The 25402-nt window shown below is 35.3% G+C and overlaps 1 protein-coding gene across 1 annotated transcript in view; it reads right to left on the reverse strand.

Annotated features, from left to right (window-relative positions):
* CACNA2D1 (calcium voltage-gated channel auxiliary subunit alpha2delta 1) overlaps positions 1–25402 on the reverse strand; it is a 494736-nt gene that overhangs the window by 215272 nt on the left and 254062 nt on the right. The window contains 1 exon segment of the mRNA XM_030307860.1: positions 15421–15480. Within this exon segment, the coding sequence (XP_030163720.1) occupies positions 15421–15480 (60 nt within the window).

Consider the following 25402-nt stretch of genomic DNA (forward strand, 5'->3'; position numbering starts at 1 on the left):
CATTTTATTTTATTTCCTTCACCATGTTCTAATAATTTGTTTAAAAGTAGAACTTATAATATCAAGCTGATATCTAGGCAATAATCAGATATATTTTTGCAGGAACACTTGTGTTGGACATTCCCTATTTTGGCTTTGAAAATGCAATTAATTTTAATACTACCTAATGTTTTCTATTTTTTACCTAATAAATGCTAGCTGTAGAATGTGAAAGGAAATAAATCCTTGTAGGAAAGAGAAATGGCAATCAACATATCACCATAAGAAAAGCCATGACTTACTTGTTTTTAATCGTAAGTCTCATAGACTTCCTGAAGCTTAAAAACAGTTTGGAAATATGCAAAGTATAGAACCTATTTTGGAAGGCCAATGAGACTATTCACCTTAGTGGAAGCCCTAAACTACCTTGGGATTCTCTCTTTTTAATTTTCCCACATCATCTTCCATCAAATCAAGATTCAGGAATCCATGCACAGCCATTTCTTTGGAAAGGTGAAGAAAGAGAGGAAAACTAATAAAAGATAGCGAAACTAAAACAAAATGAAGAATTAAAACCATGGTTCCTCACAGTCTCAGAGAAATTACAGACCTATTCTTTAAAATAAGGGATAGAGAGGGAGAGTGTCAGGAAAATAATGAAAGAAAATAAAAGATAAAAGAGTTTTTAAAGATGAGATTATTTATAAACTGGCAAAGGAGCTGCAGAACAGACAGAAAAGGGGGAGATGCAAAACAGATTATTTAGAGAAGACAGCTACATGAAAACAAGGAAGGCACAGATGCATATGAAAAGACCATCATTCCAGACAGGCTTCAGGAAATCATGCCAAATGGAAGAAAAAAAAAAAAAAAAAAAAAAAAAAAAAGGATGCTTTAAAAAGATTATATCAGGGGCGCCTGGGTGGCGCAGTCGGTTAAGCGTCCGACTTCAGCCAGGTCACGATCTCGCGGTCCGTGAGTTCGAGCCCCGCGTCGGGCTCTGGGCTGATGGCTCAGAGCCTGGAGCCTGTTTCCGATTCTGTGTCTCCCTCTCTCTCTGCCCCTCCCCTGTTCATGCTCTGTCTCTCTCTGTCCCGAAAATAAATAAATGTTGAAAAAAAAAAATTTTTAAAAAGATTATATCAAATACCAATTATGGAAAACAGAAAAGGTGGTCCCATTTATATTAAGTGATATTCCTGATGAAAAGAGCATTAAAAAAAAAACTATACAAAAATATTCAAAAAGATGTTGAAAGTTCACATTTCTGAAACAAAATTAAAACTGGAATACAAAGACACCAAACAACGAACAGTAAGATGTATTATTCCTAGTTCAACCTCAATATTGAAGAACGTATTAGGGAAACAGCAAAAAAAAAAGCCAGTCAATTCAGGATGGGTCCAGGCCCTAGAATCAGACTGGCTTGAGACTTCTTTAGAGCCACTTGTATCAATGACAGAACAATGAAAATTGTTTCAAATTTTGAGGGGGCTGGGGGGAGCATATATAGCCAAAGTTGCTTTCAAATCCAAAATGAAATCTCAGGAATTTGCAATCATGCAACAACTCAGGGATTAGAGCATCCTATGGCTTTTCTTTGTTGAACTACTTGATCAAAAAAATGCATTGAATCAAACTATGAATTAAAAACACAAATAAATAAGTCTGTATAGAGGAGCTATGGTAGAAGTTCTGATGACACCATTTAAGCCATCAAAATATAGAATGAGGATTAAACACTGTGGGAATCATGATTTTAGAGCATAAGTCTTAGATAAAAATAATAATCTTATAAGTTTGGGATGTATGAAGAAGGTGAGAGAAATATTAACATGTTGATATATTCATGGTAGAATGCACTCTCCTATCACAAATTCGTACATTCTGTTCAAATCAGAGAACTGTGATTTTTTTTTTCCGGGTTATGTCATGAAAAAATATGTGAAAAAAAAGAGATAAACAGATAAATTGAATATCATCATGCCCACTAGATGTAAACAAATAATATATCTAGTATTTAAGAGAGATTTTAATTTTTCTTTTGTAGTGACCTATATATCACTTGGATTTTTAAAGTCATGATACTGAAATATTCTTGTAAAAACAATTAAGGTATTACTCTTTCAGAAGGAGAGTGACTGAACAAGCCTGATTATTGTCACTATTGCTGTTTAGGTAATAACTAAACCCAACTAGATTGTTTTGAGCATCCAATTTCTTATTATAATTTTCTTTCTGATATTCAAATCTATTTACCGCTCAATCCCTTGTTTCTAAGCTTTAGAACTGCATTCAGACTGTTTTTATTGTGATAATTAGTAAGTCCTCCAGAAAGTGGTTGCCAAGCTTTCTTCAGTCTTAATACACATGATAGATAGGTTACACCCCATCAGTTACACTGCTCTCTAGAGATGGATTCTGTGTCTTAGCTTCACCCCCATACGAAGTCACTGAGAACTCTCTGGGGAGGACATTAGGGAAGACTTTGAAAAACGACTTCCAGGTGGTTCTTAAAAGATCCCCAGGAGAATTTCCCCCACAGTGGTGAAGCACTATCACAAAGTAAAGCAATTCTTGCAATGCAGCAATTTTATAGTTTTTGGAATCTAATAATTTAATTAACATGTAATATACCCCATAACACACAATACTACAATTCCATGATAACTAATTTCCTATAACATTCAGCAATTACAAGCTCTATTACTTAGATCACAGTATGTCTTCTGATGAAGCAGAAAAAGGCATTTGTAACTGTTATTTTAAACCTGAATTCATATAAAACTTCACATTTTTTTTGTGCCATTAATCGTAACGTAATTTAACAGTAACATTTTGGACTTTTTTTTTTTTTTTTTAAAACTTGTTTTCACTTGTGCTGCCTTGATTTTAATACTGCTGCTACCATATAGGCATATCTTTCATGGGCAGTTTGAGAAAAGCAACACATTGCTTTCTAAATTCAGGTTTGTGTCACCTACACTACTGTGTTCTCATATTTGGTTGTCTTATTGGTTTAAAGATTTTAAACTCCTTCATCTTACTTGATTCGCAAAACATTTGTGCCAGAAGGATATACAAAGCTGTGTCTTCCACTTGCTTATAAAACTGTTGATTAAAGCCTCATGATTATTCTCTGCTGTTTAATTGACAATATAAAATCTTATTTAACTATGTATATAAACCAAATTTGTGGATGCTACAGGGCAGTAGGTACACTCTTTGATTCATAATTTGATTAACAATTTCAAGATTATCTGTCTACAGGCTGGGGTGGGAGATTGGACACAGATGGTGGTAATGGAGATGAAGAGAAATAAATAGGTGCATGATGTATTTGAAATTGACAGAATTTACATATGGATTATATAAGGGGTTATGGCAGAGAAAGAAATTAAGGATTACTCTTTCATTTTGACTAAATTAACTTGGGAGAAGTTGACATTATTTGAGATGGGAAAATCAATAGATGATCAGAATACTAGGGGAGAAAGTAATGGAAACAGCAGTTCATCTGAGCATGTTTGTGACAAGCAGGCAAGATAACTATTAATGGAAACAAGTGGTCAGTTAGATAAATGAGCCTAGAACTCAGAAAAGAGACCTGTGTGGAATTATATTTAAATACAATGAAATGGATGGGGTGTCCTGGGACAAAGCATGGGCAGTAAAGACAAGAGGGCTATGACAGCCCTAAATTTAGACAAGATTAGAGCCACTATAAAGAAACAAGTACTAAAAAGGAAACTGATAAGGAACGGATAGTGAGAAAACAGGAAAATCGGCTAAGTGGGGTTTCCTGAAAACTAATAAAGTGTTTGAAGAAAGGGGTACTTGGAGGTGGTCCATTAAAATGATATCAACAGACCAATTATAAAGATCCACAGAATATGCCCATTAGATTCGATGACATGGAGGTAAATGCGAACTACAAAACAGTTGTGACACAGATGCAGTGTGCACTCAGACTGGACTGGGCTGGCCAGCGGGCAAAGGTGAAAATGGAGACAGTGTGCGGGTGTACATTTCCTTTGAATTTAGCAGTATAAGATAGCAAAGAAGTATGGTGAAGCTAAAAGAGGCAAGATAGATAGACTGATTTAATGACAGAAGATACCAAAACAAGTTTGTATACTGATGAGAAAGTAAAAGGAAAAAAGAAAGTCTTGATTAATTAGAGAGAGGATAGCATGAGGAATAAATCTGTTGACAGGCTGTTTTGGAAAGTTAGAAGATAACAAAAGGCATAAGCTTCCAAGAAACTGGCCATTTTGCACGGATGGGGCAAGTTGGTCATTCCCCTAAAGTCCCATAGTATTTTTCTTATATGTATTCAAATCCAGGGCTAAAGTCTAGCTACATAATTGTTGAAACTTGTAGATGAATATTTTCTAGGTTTCTTTCCATTTTTTTTTAAACTGTCAGCTTTAAATCAGGGATATCGCAAAACTTTCTTCTATCTACTTACAGACTCTTTTTTTTTTTTTAAACTAAAATACACACTCTCAACATTAGCCAAAACCCTGTTTCAGCAGCTTTCTTATATTCTGGACACATAATATCCCTCCAGCTAAACCAGTTCACTAAACCCGAAGTCCTCATGGGCAGCTATCCCAGGCAGCCCCCCAAATCCAAATGTATCCTATTAGTGACAGAACTCCATGACCTACATAAATTGCCTGTTCCTCAAATTTAGGTTCTTTATTTTAAAGTTCCAAGTTTCACCACGGTGGTAACCCGTTAGAAAGAATGCTCTCTAGGCCGATTCTTCAATTCCTGAAGCATTCTCTTTGCCATAGTAATGTGAGCAAAGTAATTAACATAACTCTAACCCCACTAAATTGAAATTATTCCAGCATCTGATGTTATTCTTAAGATAAAAATTATCCCTGGGAAGGGAGTTGTTGCCCCAGGGCCCCAGTCCACAAGGATCTACAGTAAATAAATACAGGTATTAGTGTCTATATCCCCTAACGTTCCCTTCAGATACATTTTTTTTTTTAAATATAGAAAGGTGCACCAGAGCTGTTTTAGGTAGCAAGCACACCAGAACTTCATACACAGATAAAGACAAACATCAAAAATAATTAAAGACTTAATTTGATACCTTCATGCCCTCTGGTCACTTTCAAATGTAGTCATTCTATGCGAATGCAGTCTTACTCCATAAATGAAATGTAAGTTAAGTAGAATTTAAGTCAGTTCAGTCAGTATTCATCTGCCGCCTCTTGTAGACAATGCACATTTTCCTTCTCAAGTTGTAACTAGCTGCACTTAACCACTAAAAAGGAATAGGCCAACTTTTTGGAAGAAATGCATCTAGAAGGAGGTAGTGCCTGCTCTATTAAAATGATCATTTTTGAAGACCTTCCAAAGTGCTACACATATTTACATAAACTATCTCATTTAATTTCAAACAGGTTTTTGGAGATATGAATGTATATAGCAGTGGGGTCCTCCATGCTGAACTTGAACTATGACAATATAGATAGAGAGTTGAAAAAAGGTTTAGGAATCTGTTTTCACACATTCATTTGCTGGAGGTCAACAGGTTGTTTCCTAAAGGAAAAATACATGGACGAGAGTTCAAAGGGACACTGAGGAAGAGGAGGATATGATAAGAAAAAAGTCTCCTCAAAGACTCCTAAAGAAAGGTGTTTATGCCCCCATTGAGAGAAGTATTAAATAAACCATGAATGAACTCTTTACTTCAGGAACTTTATGATACAGGGACTATGAGAACCAGCTTCAGAGCCCTGGTGATTAAAAACCTGTAGGGATGCTATTTTTGTTGTTGGCTTGTATGAGCTCCATATGTGTTTTCAAGATTAACCCCTTACCAGATACATGGTTTGCAAATATTTTCTCTGCAGGTTACCTTTCACTGTACTCATTGTTCCCTTTGTTATTCAGCTTTTTTTCCTTTTGTGAAGTCCCACTTTGTTTTTGTTGCCTGGGCTTTTGGTGTCTTATCCATGAAATCACTGCCAAAAACAATGTCATGAAGCTTTTAGTCTAGGAGTCTTACAGTGTCAGATCTTATGTTTGAGTCTGTAGCTATTAGACAACAATATTGTCGAAGATGGAGAAACTGGAATCCTTGCACACTCTTGGTGGGAATGCAAAATGGTGCAGCCACTAAACAAAACACTATCAAGATCACTCAAAAAAAAAAATAAAATTAGAACTACATATGATCCAGCAGTCCCACTTGTGAGTATATATCCAATAGAATTAAAATCAGGATCTCAGAGATACTAACAGTCCCATGATAGCTAAGATAAGGAAACAATCCAAAAGGCCATCAAGAGATGAACACATCTACAAAGAGAAGGTAGTGAAAATAGCACACATAATATAATTTAGCCCTTAAAACGTAGGAAATTCTGCTACATGGAAACATGGATGAACCTTGAGAACATTATGCCGAGTGAAATAAGCCGGGCACACAAAGACAAGTACTGTATGATTCCACTTACATGAGGTATCTAAAATAGGCAAATTAATAAAATCGAAGACTGAAATGGTGGTTGCCATGGGTTGAAGGGAGGGAGAATTGGCAAGTTATTAATCAACAGGCATATAGTTTCAGTTAAGCAAGGTATATAAGAGCTAAAGATCTGCCAGACAACATTGTACCTACTAAGCAACACTGTATTGTACACATAAACTTTGTGAAGAGGGTAGATATCATGTTCTATTCTTATTGCAATAAACTTTAAGAATTTGATATTTGATTTAATGGAGTTTTGCATTAGCTTCTACTTTTTTCAAATGGTGCATTCAAATATTATTTACCTAGGTTTTAGAAACCCCTCTATGCCCACAATCATGTGAACAACTCATCTTCAACAAGCAGGAAAGAACATCCAATGGAAAAAAGTCTCTTCAACAAATGGTGTTGGAAAACTGGACAGCAACGTGCAGAAAGATGAAACTGGACCACTTTCTTACACCTAACACAAAAGTAAACAAACTCAAAATGGATGACACACCTATATGTGAGACAGGAAACCATCAAAATCCTAGAGGAGAACACAGGCAGCAATGTCTTTGACCTCAGTCGAAGCAACTTCTTACTAGACATGTTGCTGAAGGCAAGGGAAACGAAAGCAAACATGAACTATTGGGACTTCATCAAGATAAAAAGCTTCTGCACAGCAAAGGAAAAAATCAACAACACTAAAAGGCAGTCTACGGATTGAAAGAAGGTATTTACAAATGACATATCGGATAAAGGGTTAGTATCTAAAATCTATAAAGAACTGGGCACCTGGATGGCTCAGTCAGTTAAGCGTCTGACTTGTGCTCAGGTCATGATCTCACAGTTAGTGGGTTCGAGCCCCCACATCAGGGTTCTGTGCTGACAGCTCAGAGCCTGGAGTCCGCTTTGGATTCAGTGTCTCTCTCTCTCTCTCTGCCTCTTTCCCACTTGTACTCTGTCTCTCCCTCTATCTCAAAAATAAATAATAAACATTAAAAAAATTATATAAAAAAATAAAGAACTAATCAAACTCAACACCCAAAAACAAATAATCCAGTGAATAAATGTCCAGAAGACGTGAATAGACACTTTTTCCAAAGAAGACATCCAGATGGCTAACAGACACATGAAAAGATGCTCAAAATCACTCATCATCAGGGAAATACAAATCAAAACCGTAATGAGACACCACTTCACACCTGTCAGAATAGCTAAAATGAAGAATACAAGAAACAACAGATGCCTGCGATGATGCAGAGAAAGAGGAACGCTTTTGCACTGCTGGTAAGAATGCAAACTGGTGCAGCCACTCTGGAAAACAGTGTGGAGGTTCGTCAAAAAATTAAAAATAGAACTACCGTATGATCCAGCAATTATACTGTTAGGTATTTACCCAAAGGATACAAAAATACAGGTTCAAAGGGTCCCATGCACCCTAATGTTTATAGCAGCATTATCAACAACAAACTGTGGAAAGAGCCCAAGTGTCCACCGACTGATGAATGGATAAAGAAGATATGGTATACATATATACGCACAATAGAATATTACTCAGCCGTCAAACAGAATGAAATCTTGCCATTTGCAACAACATGGATGGAGCTAGAATGTATTATGCTAAGCGAAATAAGTTAATCAGACAAAGACAAATACATGATTTCATTCATATGTGGAATTTAAGAAACAAAACACACGAACATATGGGAAGGGGTGTGGAAAGAAAAGAGATACAAACCACAAGAGATTCCTAATGATAGATAACAAACTGGGGGTTGATGGAGGTTAGGTGATCGGGGTGATGGGCTAGATGGATGGTGGGTATAAAGGAGGGCACTTGTAATGAGCACTGGGTGTTATATGTAAGTGATGAATCACTGAAGTCTACTTCTGAAACCAATATTGCACTGTATATTAACTAACTAAAATATTTTTAAAAACCTCTATGGTTGGGAATAGAGCCATTCACTCTGTGTCTACATAGGACACACTCTGACAGCCTGGGATGCACCAGGTGACAGCAAGCTGAGCAGAACTATATTCTTCCATGGGGGCAATGATGGCAAGCAGAAAACAGCAGCAATGGGAGTTAGGAGATGCTCTCTGGCCTACGTGAATAGCCATCCAGGGACTTTTGTCAACCTACTTGGTGAACACATGCACAAGTCATGAGGTTTCTAGAAAACATTTTCCTTGGTGGAGAGAGAGGGTTCATAGGAGCATAGAGAGACTATTATTGAGCAACTAACAGAAATAATTATGCTGGTAGAGACTACAGAAGCAAGCATTTTTACATAAACTGATATTCAAAAGGCTGTTATTTTCAGAAAATTGTATTGCCAGTTAGTGGCAAAGACAAAATTCGAAACAGACTTGCATAATTTCAAGCCCAGTGTTCTAGAACCATGCCACGGCTCTGGACAAATATACTCAGACATAAAAACTGCTGTTCAAATAAATTTTTCACTATATCTCCAGTACAACTGACCATAACGTTTATAGTAAAAATAGATATCTCAAAACTACAACTAGGTAACTTTTAATTTAAAAAATTACATATAGGCTACTGTGGGTTATGCATTGTATACCAGACTACAATTTTCTTAGCAACACATCAGCCATAGTTCTTATCTCCAGAAAGTTTGCATTTCAGTGCTGAAAGAGAGTAGAAAAAGGAAAATTATGCAACGAGTACATATTTGAATAGGAATATATACTGGGTATAAGAGGCCTACAGAAAACAGACAACAAATCCAAGATTAGGGGATCAAAACCGAGAGGAAATTGGAAAGAGCAGATTCCTAGGCAGACATCATCAAAAAGTCTGAAGATGGGGGCTCCTGGGTGGCTCCCTCAGTAAAGTGTCCGGCTCTTGATTTTGGCTCAGGTCGTGATCTCACAGTTTGGTCCATGAGTTCAAGCCCTGAGCAAGACTCTGCACTGAAAGCATGGAGCATGCTTAGGATCCTCTGTCTTTCTCTCTCTGCCCCTTCCTCATGCGCTTGCTCTCTCTCTCAAAATAAATAAATAAAACATTTTTTAAATGTTGGAATGGAGGGCTTCTAAAATGTCAGAAATTATTCTGTTTGTATCTTCGGCATCAACCTTCTTTCCTTTGTACTGTTAGCAAAACTATCTTCACAGGGAGGCAGCATGGCAGTTTTTAAGAAGTCTGAAGATGAAGTAAAGAACATCGCCTTACAGAAACGTCAAGTTTCACTCTGTTTCCGTTTTAGAATTTCAGGATGGTAACAGCTGCTGCAGAGATGGTGCAATAGAAAATTTAGGAAAAGTAAGAGGGTAGCAGACCATGAAGGGCCTGGTCTGCCATTTATGCTAAACGGAGAGTCACTGAAACTTTTTAAATAAGGGGAAAAAAATGGACAGAAGGTTACAGGCCAAACCTTTGCAGACTATGCATTGTGTATAAGTTGCAGTGATCTGTAAGGCTTATACATTTTTCTTCATCTTTTTATTTCTTTTATATAGTAAAAGAAATACATTTTATAAAAATTAATACAGTAAACCCCACCTTAATGCAATTAACTGGTGTCCAAAATTTTTAATAAAATGCAACCTAACTTATAGAGAGGTTAACGAAATAGCTAAGTTTAAGACAGCTCTCTTTTGACAGCTACAAGTGGGCACCAGTAATCAACTCTAGCTTAAATGGCAACGAGGATGATTCTGGGTGCTGTGGATGGCTAGAATCTTTAGAACACGGGCACTATTCCAGGAATCTCCCAATAATTTAGCAACGTTTCCATCAGTTCAAGGTTAGGATACTAAGGCAGCAGACTGGTCTTGAAAATACAGAGATCCACCATCCATCTCCTCATTTCCTAAGTCAGTGATAGCTGTCCTTTGTAACTTCTCCCTCCCTTCCAGAGAGGGGGACAGAAATGAACGAGAAGCATTTACACAGTCCTATTTAGATCTAAGTTTACAATGTCCCAAACATATTATCATGATGTCTTACTTTAGAGGGTTCAATTGTACTGCCATGTACTGTCATATGAGCCTTGCTTTAACAGAAATAATTAGAAAGTGAAGTTAGGAAAATTATTAGTAACAATTTAAAATTATTAAATATGAAACCAATGTTATTATATAGGTAATTGATATATAAATATTTAGCTTCTATTTTTCAGTGTAAAAACAACAGCTAAGGAGTATCACCCGGAATAACTAACAATTTAAAGCCCATGGTTATTATTTTCAACTTTGCTTACTATAATGCTCTAACTATGGACATTCGTATGTATGCAGAAACAAAAAGAGTAAGCACCATAAATATACCTCTTTGCTAGAAATTGGTTGCCTGGAATTTTGGGAGAAATCAGTTTTGTACTGTGGCTCCTTTTGATCTATCTGCATAAAGAGAAGAGATGGACAACACTCTTAAAAGAAAACAGTAGTAAAAAATTGAAAGACATGTAGCAAAAACATTAAAATAGGCAACCTCTTGCTCCCAAAAGGGCAATTCAAGCAAAGGTAGAAACTCAAAAAAGACTAAATCCAGTCAGAGTCTAAAATCATTTTGATAATCTACTAAACTCCTTCATTTATTCATTAATATAGAATGCCACTCCCCCAATTTTTATCCCTAAAAAGTCAGTTCTTTCGTATCTAGAACCTATACCACTGTATAACTTAGAATAGTGTTTATCTTTATACAAGGTAACCAAAATAAATATAGTATGCTTTCACAGTTCACAAACTGATAATTGTTTGTGCCTCAGTCAACAGAACTGATGGATTTCCATGAAATGAATAAGATAGATGAAATAATTAAATACATAAGGCCAGTGCCTATTAATTTAACTCCTATAAACACAAAACTTTAAAAGCAACATTTCAAATTACAATTTGAGCAAAGTGATTTTTTTAAAAAATATATAAAAATAACTCTAAATTAGGAGAACCAAGTTAGCGTGATTGACACTCAATAACGTTCAACTTCACTAGAAAAAAAATTTCACCTTCTAATTTAGCTTCTCTGTAAAGCTGAAGCTAAAAAAAGGCTCCTCAAATGTTTTATTTACTGGCCAATTTCGAGCCGTCTGTACTCAGTCTGCGCAGTAACACGCTGATGCTAATAAGCCATACATAAAGATCCTACTTATTAAAATACAAATTAGGCACCCCTTATGTTTATACATGTGTAAGTACAATTAATATTGCAGGCTTAGTTGGAAACAAAATTGCTTAAGTTAACCAACCATTGCAATGTAATCAAATGAGACTTCAAATGGAATTGGAAAAGATCTGTTTGGTAGAAATAACAGCAATTATTTCATGCAGAACAATTCCTTGTCTAAGCTCTCTTTTTGCTTCTCCCACCTGCCCTTAATAATCTGTCCATCATAAGTGACATGAAATATCACCTTTAACACCCGTAAGTTGCATGGAGACCCGAAAGGCAGCTGGTAGATACAGCTTATTTACAAATATTGGTTTGAACTTGTAAATGCATGACCGCATAAATCTTCATCCATTTAGAGTGTATGCCCTTTGTTACCGCAATTGTACATTCAATTGGGAACTGAGTGGCGCCAAGGGAGAGTGTGAATTACACGAGCCTTTCCTTGTTGCCAGCATTTCAGTGCTTTGCCTTTTGTTCTTGTTGTTCCTGAGATTTCTCTATATTAAAGAGTAGGAAGTGTTAATCAACATTTTGCCTAAGTAATATTAATGAAATTTGCCTACTAATACTTGAGGGAAGAATCAGAATATTGTATCTTTTTGAAATGTTAATGTACCTTTTATGAAATCATTTCTGCCTTCTAAATCATCCCAGTGTTAAATTATTAAAGGGTGGCATTAAAGAACTATCGCGCCGATGCAAATAGTTTTCTATCTTAAGAGATGAAAGGATTATAAAATTTAAAAAGAGGACATTTTGGAATACAGTAGCATTTAGCTCCAAATTAAACATTTTTAAATGTTTGGTTAAAGTACTTATAAAACTTGCAATTATTTTGTGTGCTCTCCTAAAATAAGGGGAAATTTAATGTTGATGGTTAAATCTGATTTGTCTATGGCTTGGAATGATTTGTCTAACCGTGGTACATATAGGAATTGAAGTATCATCTGATTTTCCAGAAAAAAAAAAAAAGAAAAAAAGTGTGTCTCATTTTTGCAATATTTGAATCTGAAGATTAGGCCATCTGAATTCACATTCTATTCTTCAAACATAAAATAACTTACGGCGTTTCAAAGGGCTCTTGAAATAGGAAGGACTACTGTAAAGACCGGGTATGGCTGGCCTGGTAAGATATGGAAAATATCCATTCTCAGGGTACAAACTATGACCAACACATATTCTGTGAACATTGTTGACGGTCCTTCAAGAAGGGTACTCAGGAAATGAGTTGACAGAGCTCTAAAGTGGACTAACCTGTTTTCCTTTTAACAATCTCTTTTTCTGTCAATCAATATGTTCATAGGGTCTAAATAAATTGTGAGGTAATCTAGGGGGAAATTAAGAACAGAATTTGTTCAAGAATTCTCTTACACGGTGGTCACTATTTGCCAAGAACTCCTAACACTCACTGAGAAAACCACTTATTTTCTATTTAACTGTGTACAATTTAGTAATGGCTTCTGTGTCATTATGGGACCGATTCGTCCTCTTGCATGACTTGCGCTAGCAGTGCCACTGTTTGGGGACAGGCACTGAGAAAGGAGACGACAGCGATGACATTTCAAGGTAAATTTTTTCACATTTTAACATCTGACAGATAAGAACACATCTTAACATTGCTTACGCATCATAATTTAATTGGCTTCTTTTTTTCCTTTCCTTAGCAATATATAAATGATTGGGTGCCTTACAAGGGATGATGGCTAGGATTCAGAAAAATATGACAACGGTTAACACACATCGAGAGTTTCTTGGTTCCTCTACAATGTCTGCCCATTACTTCTGCAAGGAGAATTACAGCATTGCCCAAATGTTGAATTAGTGTTAATGATTTTATGATATCAAGGAGTTTGCAATATATCTGGGCAAGAATCTCTTACAACCCGAAAGCGAGAACATAAGAGTTAAATAAAACACCACCAATGATATAAAGGCATTACTACATCCCTGCTTGCCAGTTTATTCTTTACCACATCATTTCTCCCTCGGAAGCTAAAAAAGACATGTAACTAATAGATGACTGAGAAAGATTGCCAAATTCCTTTCATGCAAAGAAAAGTTTACGAACAGCAAGGGAATATATTACAAAAGCTGATCCGCGTGAACTCAATGTTTTTTTGAGTTCTCAGAATTAAAACTAACTCAGAATTTAAACCAAGACAACACCAGTTGTACCATACCAACTCTAAGCAGAATACATGGTCTTGCTCTATACCTGTTATGCCTTTGCATTTCTTTTCCTATACCACCGCTGAGTTGGGAGGAAAAGAGCAATTTCCATTTAATATTAACTAACCAAACAGATGTCTTTGGGGGCAAATTAGTGTGGCTGCTTTTTGTCTATTTGAGAAACAACAACAAAAAATTCAACCTTGTTGTCCTTTCATCTGAAAGAAACTAACAACGTTGTAAAGCCCTTCATTGGATAAGCTTAAAATCTGCCCTCAATACTCAAACTTACGTTTCTAACTTAATCACCATTTTTTTTTCTTTATATATTATGGATGATGAATTGATCTTTGTTAACTTAGCTATGACAAATGATTATGGACTAAGCCTGTATCTACATGACACGAACCTCAATTTTGTGTTCTCTGAAGCACAACTTTCTTCCCTTCAAATTTGAGACTTTTGTTTACAACATTCAAAACCAATTTAATAGTACAATAAAGCTGTCACCCATGCCCTATTTTAAACATGCCCAAAATTAGTTACATGGAATTTTTCTGTGATCAGAAACTATAGAGATTTTCACTATAAATGAAATAATTCAAATATGTAAGATAAATATTTTAACTATTAAGGGCAAACTTTTTCACTGTACCCCTGGCTATAACAAGATAGATAGATCAATAGATAAGATGAGGTCAGTTGAAATACTGAATCCATTCATAGATGTATTAATAGATATACGGATAGATACACAGATATAGAGATAGAAAAAAAGATGATGAAAGGATGGATGAACACATGAAGAGAAGGAAATACAGATGAAAGATAAATAAGCAGACAAAACTGATTACAAGGAAAATTTCTATCTGTATAATTAGCAAAAGTTTATCAAAAACATATATAGAAACACTAATATCAACTGGAATTTCTGAAAGTAGACCACAGTAAAAGAAAGATTGCATCTAGCCAAAGTGGAACCAATTAAATTTTAGAAAGTTTAATTCATTCATTCTCACTTCAATCACACTGCCCACCACCAAGGTGACTGTAATATGCATATCATTCTCACACACTCAAAGTTGTTAAAATGCATCTTGTTTGCCAACTAGTATATTCATATCTGTAAATATGATTCAGACATTATAATTAATTCTCTTTTAATATCATTAATTTTATAAATAACTTTGATTATAGGAGAACATTTCCAAAGACTTGTTTTAATATGGAACATAAGCAAGAACATCATGACTAACTTAATGGCCCTGATTACGCAAAAACAATTTTTTTTAATTTTTTTTTAACATTTATTTATTTTTGAGACAGAGAGAGAGCATGAACAGGGGAGGGTCAGAGAAAGACGGAGACACAGAATCTGAAACAGGCTCCAGGCTCTGAGCTGTCAGCACAGAGCCCGACACGGGGCTCGAACCCATGGACCGCGAGATCATGACCTGAGCCGAAGTCGGGCTTAACCGACTGAGCCACCCAGGCGCCCCAAAAGCAAATTTTTTAAAGAAATAAAATGTGGTTGTGTTTTGGTCTCATATCATCTTAAGATTCTATCACTCAAAAATCTTGATGTAATCATAACAATCAAACACAAAAAGTTACTACTTAAGTGGTTAAAAAGGATCCTTACCGCAAAATCCTCTCTCCACTGGTGGGCTGCTTGAACCTTCTCTGCTTCCAAAGCCAAGCGCTGAAAAGGAAACATTGTATCTTAGAATTTGAATGATCACATGAATACCCACTTGTGAATACACACAGTGCTGAGGTTTTCAAATCAATTATAAGGACGCAAAAAGCAAGAGAAACTCCTTATTTACGATGCATAACTCCTCAATCAGTAATCCAATCTACTAAAGTTGGTATGTGTATATTAACTCTTAAGTAATATAAATAACCTACTATTCTTGAATACCGTTGCTTATTAGCTCTGCAGCAGCAGAGGATACGGGCACCCTGAGTGCTTTCTTTCAATGACTAACATTTCAGTTTTAGAAAAAGCTTTAATGAGTAGAGTATATTCATCTTGGTAGCGCCCTGTCTTTAGAAATACCTTGATAGCATGTATTTCTCTATAAATAGAAAGGAAATGACATTGAGAGATCAATAAATATGTACTAACTACTATAACTAGGCACGTTCTTAATAGCATATTAAGGTTTTTCTGTTTTTGTTTTGTTTTTACAAAAAGCCATAAAAATATAATAGTTTCCTTCTGGAGGAAATGCATTCTTCTTCTCTCAGAGATAACCTGTGAGTACCAAACTATCAGAATCTGCACATCATCTGAAAATGGCCTGATTTCACATTCGCTCTTGTATGTTAGCATAGTTAGAGAATTCTAGCCTGACTTTTACTTTAGCACTTTTAAAATGTTACTCTGTTAAAAGTTCAGCTGGAGATAACATGTCTGTTGTCATTCTGCTAATGACATTTTATAGATAAATTCTATTTTTTTCTTTCTCTAATAGTTTTCAGATTTTTCTCTTTGTATTTCTCAGTCTTACTATTATGCTTTCCATGTGATAAGATTTTACAAGAGACAGTGACATTTAGTGATGAAGAACACAGATCTGAAAGCTGACTGCCGAGGCTTAAACACCAACCTTGCTGCATTCTAGCTGGGCAAACCTGGGAAACGTTAAATCTCTTCCGGTTTCTCGGGTGAAAAATGCCAAAGCTGGCCTCATGGACTGTTGAAAGGATTAAATGAGTTACTACATGTAAAGTGCTTCGAAAGGTGCCTGCCAGGCAGAAAGCAATGTAAATGTTAGCTATCTAGCTTTGAGGGTTAATTATGATTTCATTTTTATGCTGTCTCTTTGAAAAGATAACTTAACGTTGAGTTCACCTGTGGCCTGCCTCCAACAGCTAGAAGACAGTGGCAGAAATAGGAAGAGATTACCAGTAAATACAATAAATATAAATATTAAACTCATTTTTAAGGACAGGAATAATCAGGTTTTAGAAAAGTATAAGTCTCGTAGTGGATTAGTGGTTCAAGATCAGTGGTTTCTGATCTTTCATTATGAACTATGCTTCAATGAGTACTCTTCCAAAGGAAGTTCAGACTGCACTATATAACGGAAACATACGTTTATGTCAGTTTTTATATTACTACTGACTTCAATTCTCAGTTATTCAAAACCATAATCTGTTCACTTTCTGAACTTTTAAGGAGGGATTACTGAGAGCTATAAAATACTGCCTGACAGGAGATCTTATAAACTAAGAATTCCTAAACCGAATTTAAAAGAAAACTCTCCAGTGTGCTTAAAAGGACAATGGTTTCAGTCTATCAGCCACTAGGAAAACATGGATTAGAAGAAGAGCTAGTAAATGTTAGAAATTAGACGAGGAAGAGTAACTGAAGGTTTTCTATCCATTCACAAAAAGAAAAAGCTCAACAAAGCAAAAATCAAGGAAAAAGTGTATACATTTCAGTCATATTGCATTGCAATACTGCTGAAAAGTCAAATTCCGTGTGAAAGTGTAGCAAAAAGTGAATAAAATGGCAAAGTAAATAGAGATGGGAGCAACTTCTTTGTAGGGAAACTTTAGGATGGGAAGATAAAAGACAAAATGAGAAAATAAACAAGAAGCATATTCTTAACAGAATTCAGAATACAAGTCTTCCTTTATTTTTAACAGGCAGTACAAGAACAACTAAATGTTCCTATGTATACGACAAATGATAAACTTAAGCATTTTGTTTTTAAATTTTTTTAATGTTTATTTATTTTTGAAAGACAGAGACAGACAGAGAACAAACACGAGTGGGGAAGGGGCAGAGAGAGAGGGAGACACAGAATCTAAAGCAGGATCCGGGCCCCAAGCTGTAAGCAGAGAGTCTGACACGGGTCTCGAACTCAAGAACCACGAGATTATGATCTGAGCCAAAGTCAGACGCTTAACCGACTGAGCCACCCAGGCACCCCAAGCATTTTGTGAATTTAAACAAAAATATTGGATAAAACATAAATAAGTTAAATAATTTTTTCAATGAAGAAATATTAGAACTTTTCAATGTCTTTATGTCTTGGAGAAGGATGTTAAAATTTTTCCTTGCACAACACACACGAGGAAGATGTCCCACAAAGAACACACTCGGGGACATTCACCCTCAGGGCCAGACATGCTCTTCAAAGCTCCACTCTAACTACCATGCTGTTATCAACCCTGGAAAGCATAACGAAGTACAACTTAACTGATCTGATCCAGAATCACATGGCTTATAATATAAACATAATCCATGTTTAACAAGCCATAATGACATTAATCATCACAGCTAGTTATTTTTAAAAAAAAGTGAAAGAGAGATGAATAAGGGCAACAAACTTCTAAAAGACAATTCTCCCAGGAGGAGAGTTCAAATCACCTTTATTTCTGATTATTATATATATTATATATATACAATATATACATAATAAAAATTATACGTGTAATTTTTAAACACTAATTTTATGAAGTAATGCCATTTACTGCAAGACTTTGAAATGGCTGTAGAAACCTAAAGATAGATAGTTATGTACAAGAAAAAAAATGTGTATTTTAGAGGTTGGTTTGAAGCTTGAAAGTTGCTAAGTTTTATATGCCCAGCTCAGAAATCTATAAATGCATCACCATGAAAGGCACGTCTGTTAACTTCTTTGTTCATTAAAACTTAATGAAATCTGTTTTATCTAGTAAAATTTGTGATAAAACATTCGACTGAACTTTACACTTAAGAAGTCTGTATTAGGAACTAATAGAAACAGCTGCTGATGATGCTCTTTCCTGTGGCAAAAGACCAGCTAGCCACGACTTCTAGAAAACTGACATGTCTTTTGGACACTTCAAGTCCTTAATTAACTTCCATTCTGGTGACATTTTTACTTTTCAAGCCAATTATCTGTTAAATGCCATAAGGCAAATTGCGTTAAGACTGATAAAATTCCTACCTAATAAAATGTGAATATTTGCTCAGTGTATAACTATAGTTATGGCTACAGTAATCATAATTGGCTATATAAGTATATCCTGTAATAATAACTTAATTCAGAATAAAAAACGTGAATTTTTTCTCATTTAATTTATAGTACAGTTTAAGATAGTATCAAACATTAAAATCGAACCAAGTACAGATACAAAAGACCCAACTCGGCACAAGTTCCTCTGAGAGAAAACTGGAACTGAATTCTGCCCTTATTAAGATAAGCCAGACAAATTCATTAAATGGCTTTATTATAAATGAAACAGCAGGGGCGCCTGGGTGGCTCAATAGGTGAAACTCTGACTTTGGCTCAGGTCATGACCTCGGGGTTGGTGAGTTCAAGCCCTGCATCCGGCTGTGTTGACAGCTTAGAGCCTGGAGCCCTGCTTCACATTCTTTGTCTCCCTCTCTCTCTGCCCCTACCCTGGTCACACTCTTCCCTCCCTGTCGCTCAAAAACAAATAAACATTAAAAACAAAACAAAAACAAAAACAAAAAAACTAAAACAGCCTATGTGTATATGAAAATTCACATGTGTATATGAGAATAAGTATATACACAACGTCATAGATGTATTAATAATATACACATCCCTACCTACCTATTGATTTGAGCATTTAAAACAGAAAATCATTTCAAGACTATTTTGAGCACTCACAAGCTTAACAAAATGGACATGGACCTAAGCTTTCTGACTCGGAAGCTTACGCTCATATCACAAAACCAATTTTTAGTCTCCATTAAACTCATCAAAAATGTTAACATCTTCAGTCTTTTAGAAAACATATGAAGACATGGCAGTACCAAAACCAGAAACACTGGTAGAAAAATATTTCAGGCTAATGGAAAATTTCCCAGCAAACGTTTAGAAATTGCTAAAGACGAAAAACACAAACAGCACCATCATATATCAGCTGGGAGGCTATCTTTACATAGGTCTTGCCCTCAGATCCTGAGAGAATAGTCTTTGTCAGAGAAAAAGACTTTGATATGCACTGATCTGTAAGGAGAAAAAACAAAAAAAAGGAGGAGGAAGGAAGGAAGGAAGGAAGGAAGGAAGGAAGGAAGGAAGGAAGGAAGGAAGGAAAAGAAAGAAAGAAAGAAAAAGAAAGAAACAAATAGAGAATGGGAGAGGTTTATCAGATTAAAGAAAGATCAGCTCCCTTGAAGGCCTCTACATTCTCAACCTTCACTTCTTTGTCATAACCTTATCTCTTCCACTAGCATTGAATTCTATCAGGTGATATGAAAGTCTAATAAGAGCAATATAATTATACAGTATACCCTGAAATAATTCTATCATTTTCCTTAACAATACCTGAATACATTTTCTCTTGGAAACTATTTTCCAAACCTGTATATAATATGCTTCCTAGACTGTATGTTAATTGCAGAGGAAAAAATATAAGTTTTCTGAAATATTTGATTGCAAAGAATTTTCTTTAATAGCTTTGAAAGGAAACCTTCAGGGATCATGACAGTTCAGTTAGACCCCAATAATGTTGATACTCATGTTAATATAAAGAATTGACTTAGAAACATCATTCAAGAAACATCTCTAAATCAAAACAATGTCTTTGGCTAGAGAATGTCAACATTTTTCTTTCTAATAAAGAGGTAATAGATATACACAATGGACGAATTCAAGTAAAATATGCATGTTATGTAATTAATGTACAAATAGTTAACACCCAATAAGGATTAGCCATTTATTGTGTTATGCCTATGTTGACAACTTTTTATTACTCTAATGAGTTTTGCCTATCTTCATCAAATGTTCTTAACATATCAAAAGAATCAGGGTAATCATTTGAATGGTCTAACAATACCTTCTGAAAATAGCTGACTTAGGTGACTGAACAGACTTTTATGTTTTGAAGAAAAGTGTACAGGTACAAACAATTACTTTGGAGGTATAATATTATGATGGACACACACTTTTCAATCAAACAGATCGGATTTCAAATTCTGGTGCTATTTGCTAACTACGGGATTTTAGGAAATTCAGTTAACATTTTATAGTATCGAAGATAAATACCTACCTTTATATTTTCTACTTATTTGTATGCTAATAAACTCAGTGGGGTTTGCTATTTGAATCTTACAAATGTGACTTCATAGACTAGGCTATTTTACAACTATAATCACTGATGACCACTTCAACATGTACATACATGACTGAAATCAATGTAAGCACCTTAACGATTCATAATTTGCACTGTATTTTGCCCTACATAAAATCTCTTGCCACCACATGGTGGTCCAAAAGCAATTCAGGGAATATAGTGATTTAATACAGTAAGTAATAAAATGAGCTCAGTTTTATTTTATTTTATTTTTACCATAAAAAGAATGAGAAAAGAGAGCAGATTATTAGTGTTCTGTTTTCTCACCTTATTTTGTGAAATACTGAAAAAAGATAGTGAGGTGTGACATTTCCTTAGCATTTCTTATGCTGACAGGAAGTAGGGAAGACCTCAGGTAGACAACACCTTACTTCCAAATCTAATACTGTTTCATGTAAAAGGTAAAAATATTCTTCTCTTTCCAAAACTATAAGCAAATAATGGCAAATAATGCACAGTGGTTTTTTCTAGCACACATAAAACAATGCATAAGCAATTTTTATTTAAATTCATATAAATATAGAAGCACCTGGATGGCTCACTCAGGTAAGCATCTAACTCTTTGATTTTGGCTCATGTCATGATCTCACTTTTCCTGAGATTGAGCCTGGCATCAGGTTCCATGCTGACAGGGCGGAGCCTGCATGGGATTCCCTCTCTCCCTCTCTCTCTGCCCCTCCCCTGCTCTTTCTCTCTTTCTCTCTCTCAAAATAAATAAACTTTAAAAAATTCATATAAATATATATGCCCAGCAGAATTCTATCAAAGTCTTTGAGCAACTTACTATATCCTGGTGAACAAAGATATTACTATGAAAATCTTAATGTATAGAGAAATTGCTTTATATGTTTTTAAAATCACATCTGTTATACTTACATATTATTTAAAACATTTCTATAAAGAAACAATGGTAGTATGGAAAAGATCTGTTGACTGAAGAAGGCAGGCTGGAAACTGGGATTTGAGATTAAAAAGTTACAAAATTCCAACATGTCAACCAGGATGAGATAAATTTGGCATTTTTCAACACTTGATAACTGTGATCTCTAGGTAAATACACATCCAGACTGGGAGGGAAAAAATCTAGGATAACACATATAGAGACTTTACTTTTACTCAATAAATACTTACTAAATACTTGCTATATAAAAGTGTTGAGTGAATAAAAATATAGGACACAATCCCTGCTTCTAAAGGGTATTTATATACATCGATGTACCATATAAAACTAGCACACACATATACAGACAATACACACAAACACATCATGTGATCAGTGATTGACAGATGATTTTCTAATGGTTACAATATACATGTTTTGCTAATTTTACTTTATTTCAGTGAAATTGTGCCACACAGAGAACAAAATTTTAAAAGTACTGCTTTTATCAAAAATGGAAATATCTCAAAATTAAAGAAGATGAAAGAATCTTTTCTTAAATTTTTTTTAATGTTTATTTTTGAGAGACAGGGTGTGAGCGAGAGAGGGGCAGAGAGAGAGGGAGACATAGAATCTGAGGCAGGGTCCAGGAGCACAGAGCCTATGTGGGGCTAGAACTCAAGCACCAAGAGATCATGACCTGAGCCAAAGTCGGACACTTAACAGAGTGAGGCACCCAGGTGCTCCAAGAAAAGAAAAGATTCTAAAGAGAGTACTGCTAGCCACTGACACTTTTTAGCCACAAGTCTTTTTATTTTTGTGATCTGGGCGGGAGATTAAAAATACTGAAAAGCATAGAAAAAATAGTCTGAAATCCATTACTCAGAATTCACCTTTATCCTTTTTTATGTTTGCTTTAAAACCTTTAATATACAAAATAAAATATTACGAGTAACCTTGAAATTCTCCTTCTTCACCTCCCTTGATCAATTTCCCTACTCAGAGCAATCCCTGTAATGAATTGGTCTGTATCCTTTGGTATGGTTTGGAGTGTATTTTGTTTAACAATGTGAATGTTATCTGATGTTGACCCTGTTGATTCTTCTTTCTAACTGATAGGTTGCATACAGGATGAATGCCAAAGAGAAACTCCACCTGCTTCAAGGGGGGTAGCGATGATATGTCTAAGGAGAAACCACCATCCTTGCAAGTGATGGTTTACACTGAAAATGAGAATCTGGGGTGTCTGGGTGCCTCAGCTGGTTAAGCATCAGACTCCTGGTTTCAGCTTTGGTCCTGATCTCAAGGTTCGTGGTTTGAGCCCCACATCAATCTCCACACTGACAATGCAGAACCTGCTTGGGATTCTCCCTCTCCCCCTTTCTGTCTCCCCTCCGCCACTTGTTCTGTCTTGCAAAGTAAATAAAGTTCAAAAAAAACGAAAGAAAAGAAAATGAGAATTTAATGTCAATGAGTTTTGAGAAATGTTTTGCTGAAGGTTTTGGAAAGTAAAGATAATGTCTAGAAAAGAACTCTCAGGTAGACAAAGCTGGACCTATTTCTAAGGCCACTTTTTAGCACCACATCTCTTTGCATTTAATGTATCTTCATCATTAGAACACACTTATTTCTTCTCTCCATCAAGAGATCATCATTCGTTCTGTGCAGGCATTTTTCATGCAGTTTGAAAGAAGCTAAATCAATACTTAAGCAAAACAACATATCCAAATACATGTCGATTCCCTCTCACTATAGAACTATGGGTTACTAAGACCATGCTTACAAAGATAACTAAATGCTGTTTTTATGTTTTACTTATGCTTGCTTAAAATACGCTTCTGAAGACTTTCTGCTTTTATTTAATGACATGAAACATGAGCACATAATTATAATCATTATCTTTTTTTCAAACTCACTTTTGTTTTTCTAGCAGAGCAATCCCAAATTGACTCCAAGACACAAAAGATATATTTTTAATAAAATCCTATTTTAATGTAGAAAAATATATTCTAGTGATTTGAAAAATTCCAACAGACTCTGATAAAATAACTTAGCACAAGTTCATCTATTTGAGTTTACTGAGGAGAAAAAAAGGAGTTTGCCATCTTGACTATTGTTTATTGAGAGAAACAGAACAGGCGACATAATATATAACATATTTTAATTAAAACTTCATAAATAAACTGACCAAGTGGAATAAAGTATGGAGTCTCATTATTTATATCTGTTCAAATATTTTAACACTCCTGTAAATAGTGAAATCATGACATAAACGAAGATTAAAATTAATAGTAAAACATTAATCTGTGATTATATTAAGCCAAATCACATATAAATCTTATACCATATAAGATGCAAGTAAGGCTACATGTTAATTCTTTTTCATAGCCTATCATTTTATTACAATTGATTTGATTCCAAGCTATGTGAAATAAAAATCTGATAATACAAACTATTTTTCTTTCTAGTGAGAGCTTTGGGGAGTATAATATATGCAAAAACATATAAATAAAAGCTGTTGAAATCAAGCTAGTCTGGAATAAAGAATCAGCATTTATTCTTCTGTTAATGGTCCAGTTAAAAAAATCTTTTGGAACATGGCTTCTGGATCATGTTGTATAGATTTCAGCCTGGATCTGCCATATTCAAGAAATGCTTTTGAAATTAACTACAAAGCTTCAAGTCTAATCTTCAGAGATACAATTAGCTCCAAACAAATTGGCAGACCCTTGGAATACAGAAGCCAAGGTAAAGGAGATATCATCCTATAAGAACAGCAAAACTCCTTTTAGTAGTAATGAAAATAAATAATACACAACTGGTGATTATATTACCTTTTTTATGAGGGGGGGGGTGCTCTACAAGCACCAAACAATAAAAGATTTAAGAAAACATTTTTTTAAGTAGGTTCCATGCCCATTGTGGGGCTTGGCCTCATAACTCTGAGGTCAAGAGTCACATGCTCCAGCAACTGAGTCAGCTAAGAACCCCTTAAAATAAAAGACTGTTCGACTGAATTAATTTCTATATCAACTATACACCTTGACACCTGCAAAGAATCACCAGAAAACCTTGTTCAACATATCTCATACAAACCCACATAACCCAGCACCGTCCAAACATTCTGATTTCTTTTTTCTTTATTTTCCTTTAATGTTTATATATTTTTGAGAAACAGAGAGAGACAGAGTATGAGTGGGAAGGGACAGAGAGAGAGGGAAACACAGAATCCGAAGCAGGCTCCAGGTTCCGAGTTGTCAGCACAGAGCCTGACACAGGTTCGAACCCATAAATTGTGAGATCATGACCTGAGCCGAAGTCAGACGTGCAGTCGACTGAGCCACAGAGACTTCCCAAAAGATTCTGATTTACAGACATGGTGTCATTCCTAGAAATCTACATGTTTAATACAATACACCTTTCCTGGGACTAAATCTTGCAAATCCTTTTCTAGAGGGTAACACTTAAGCTATATTAGACATAGGAATTTAATTACTCTTGGAGAAATGGTATTCTAAATAGAGGCATAATTTAATGGAAATCAATAAAAGTAACCCACTGCCTTTAATTAGTGCCACACAAAACTATACTCACTTCTCTCTTCCCTCTCTCTCTGTCTCCCTTTCTCTTTCTCTCA

Source organism: Lynx canadensis, chromosome A2 (genome assembly GCF_007474595.2).
Source record: "Lynx canadensis isolate LIC74 chromosome A2, mLynCan4.pri.v2, whole genome shotgun sequence".
Classification (NCBI taxonomy): domain Eukaryota; kingdom Metazoa; phylum Chordata; class Mammalia; order Carnivora; family Felidae; genus Lynx; species Lynx canadensis.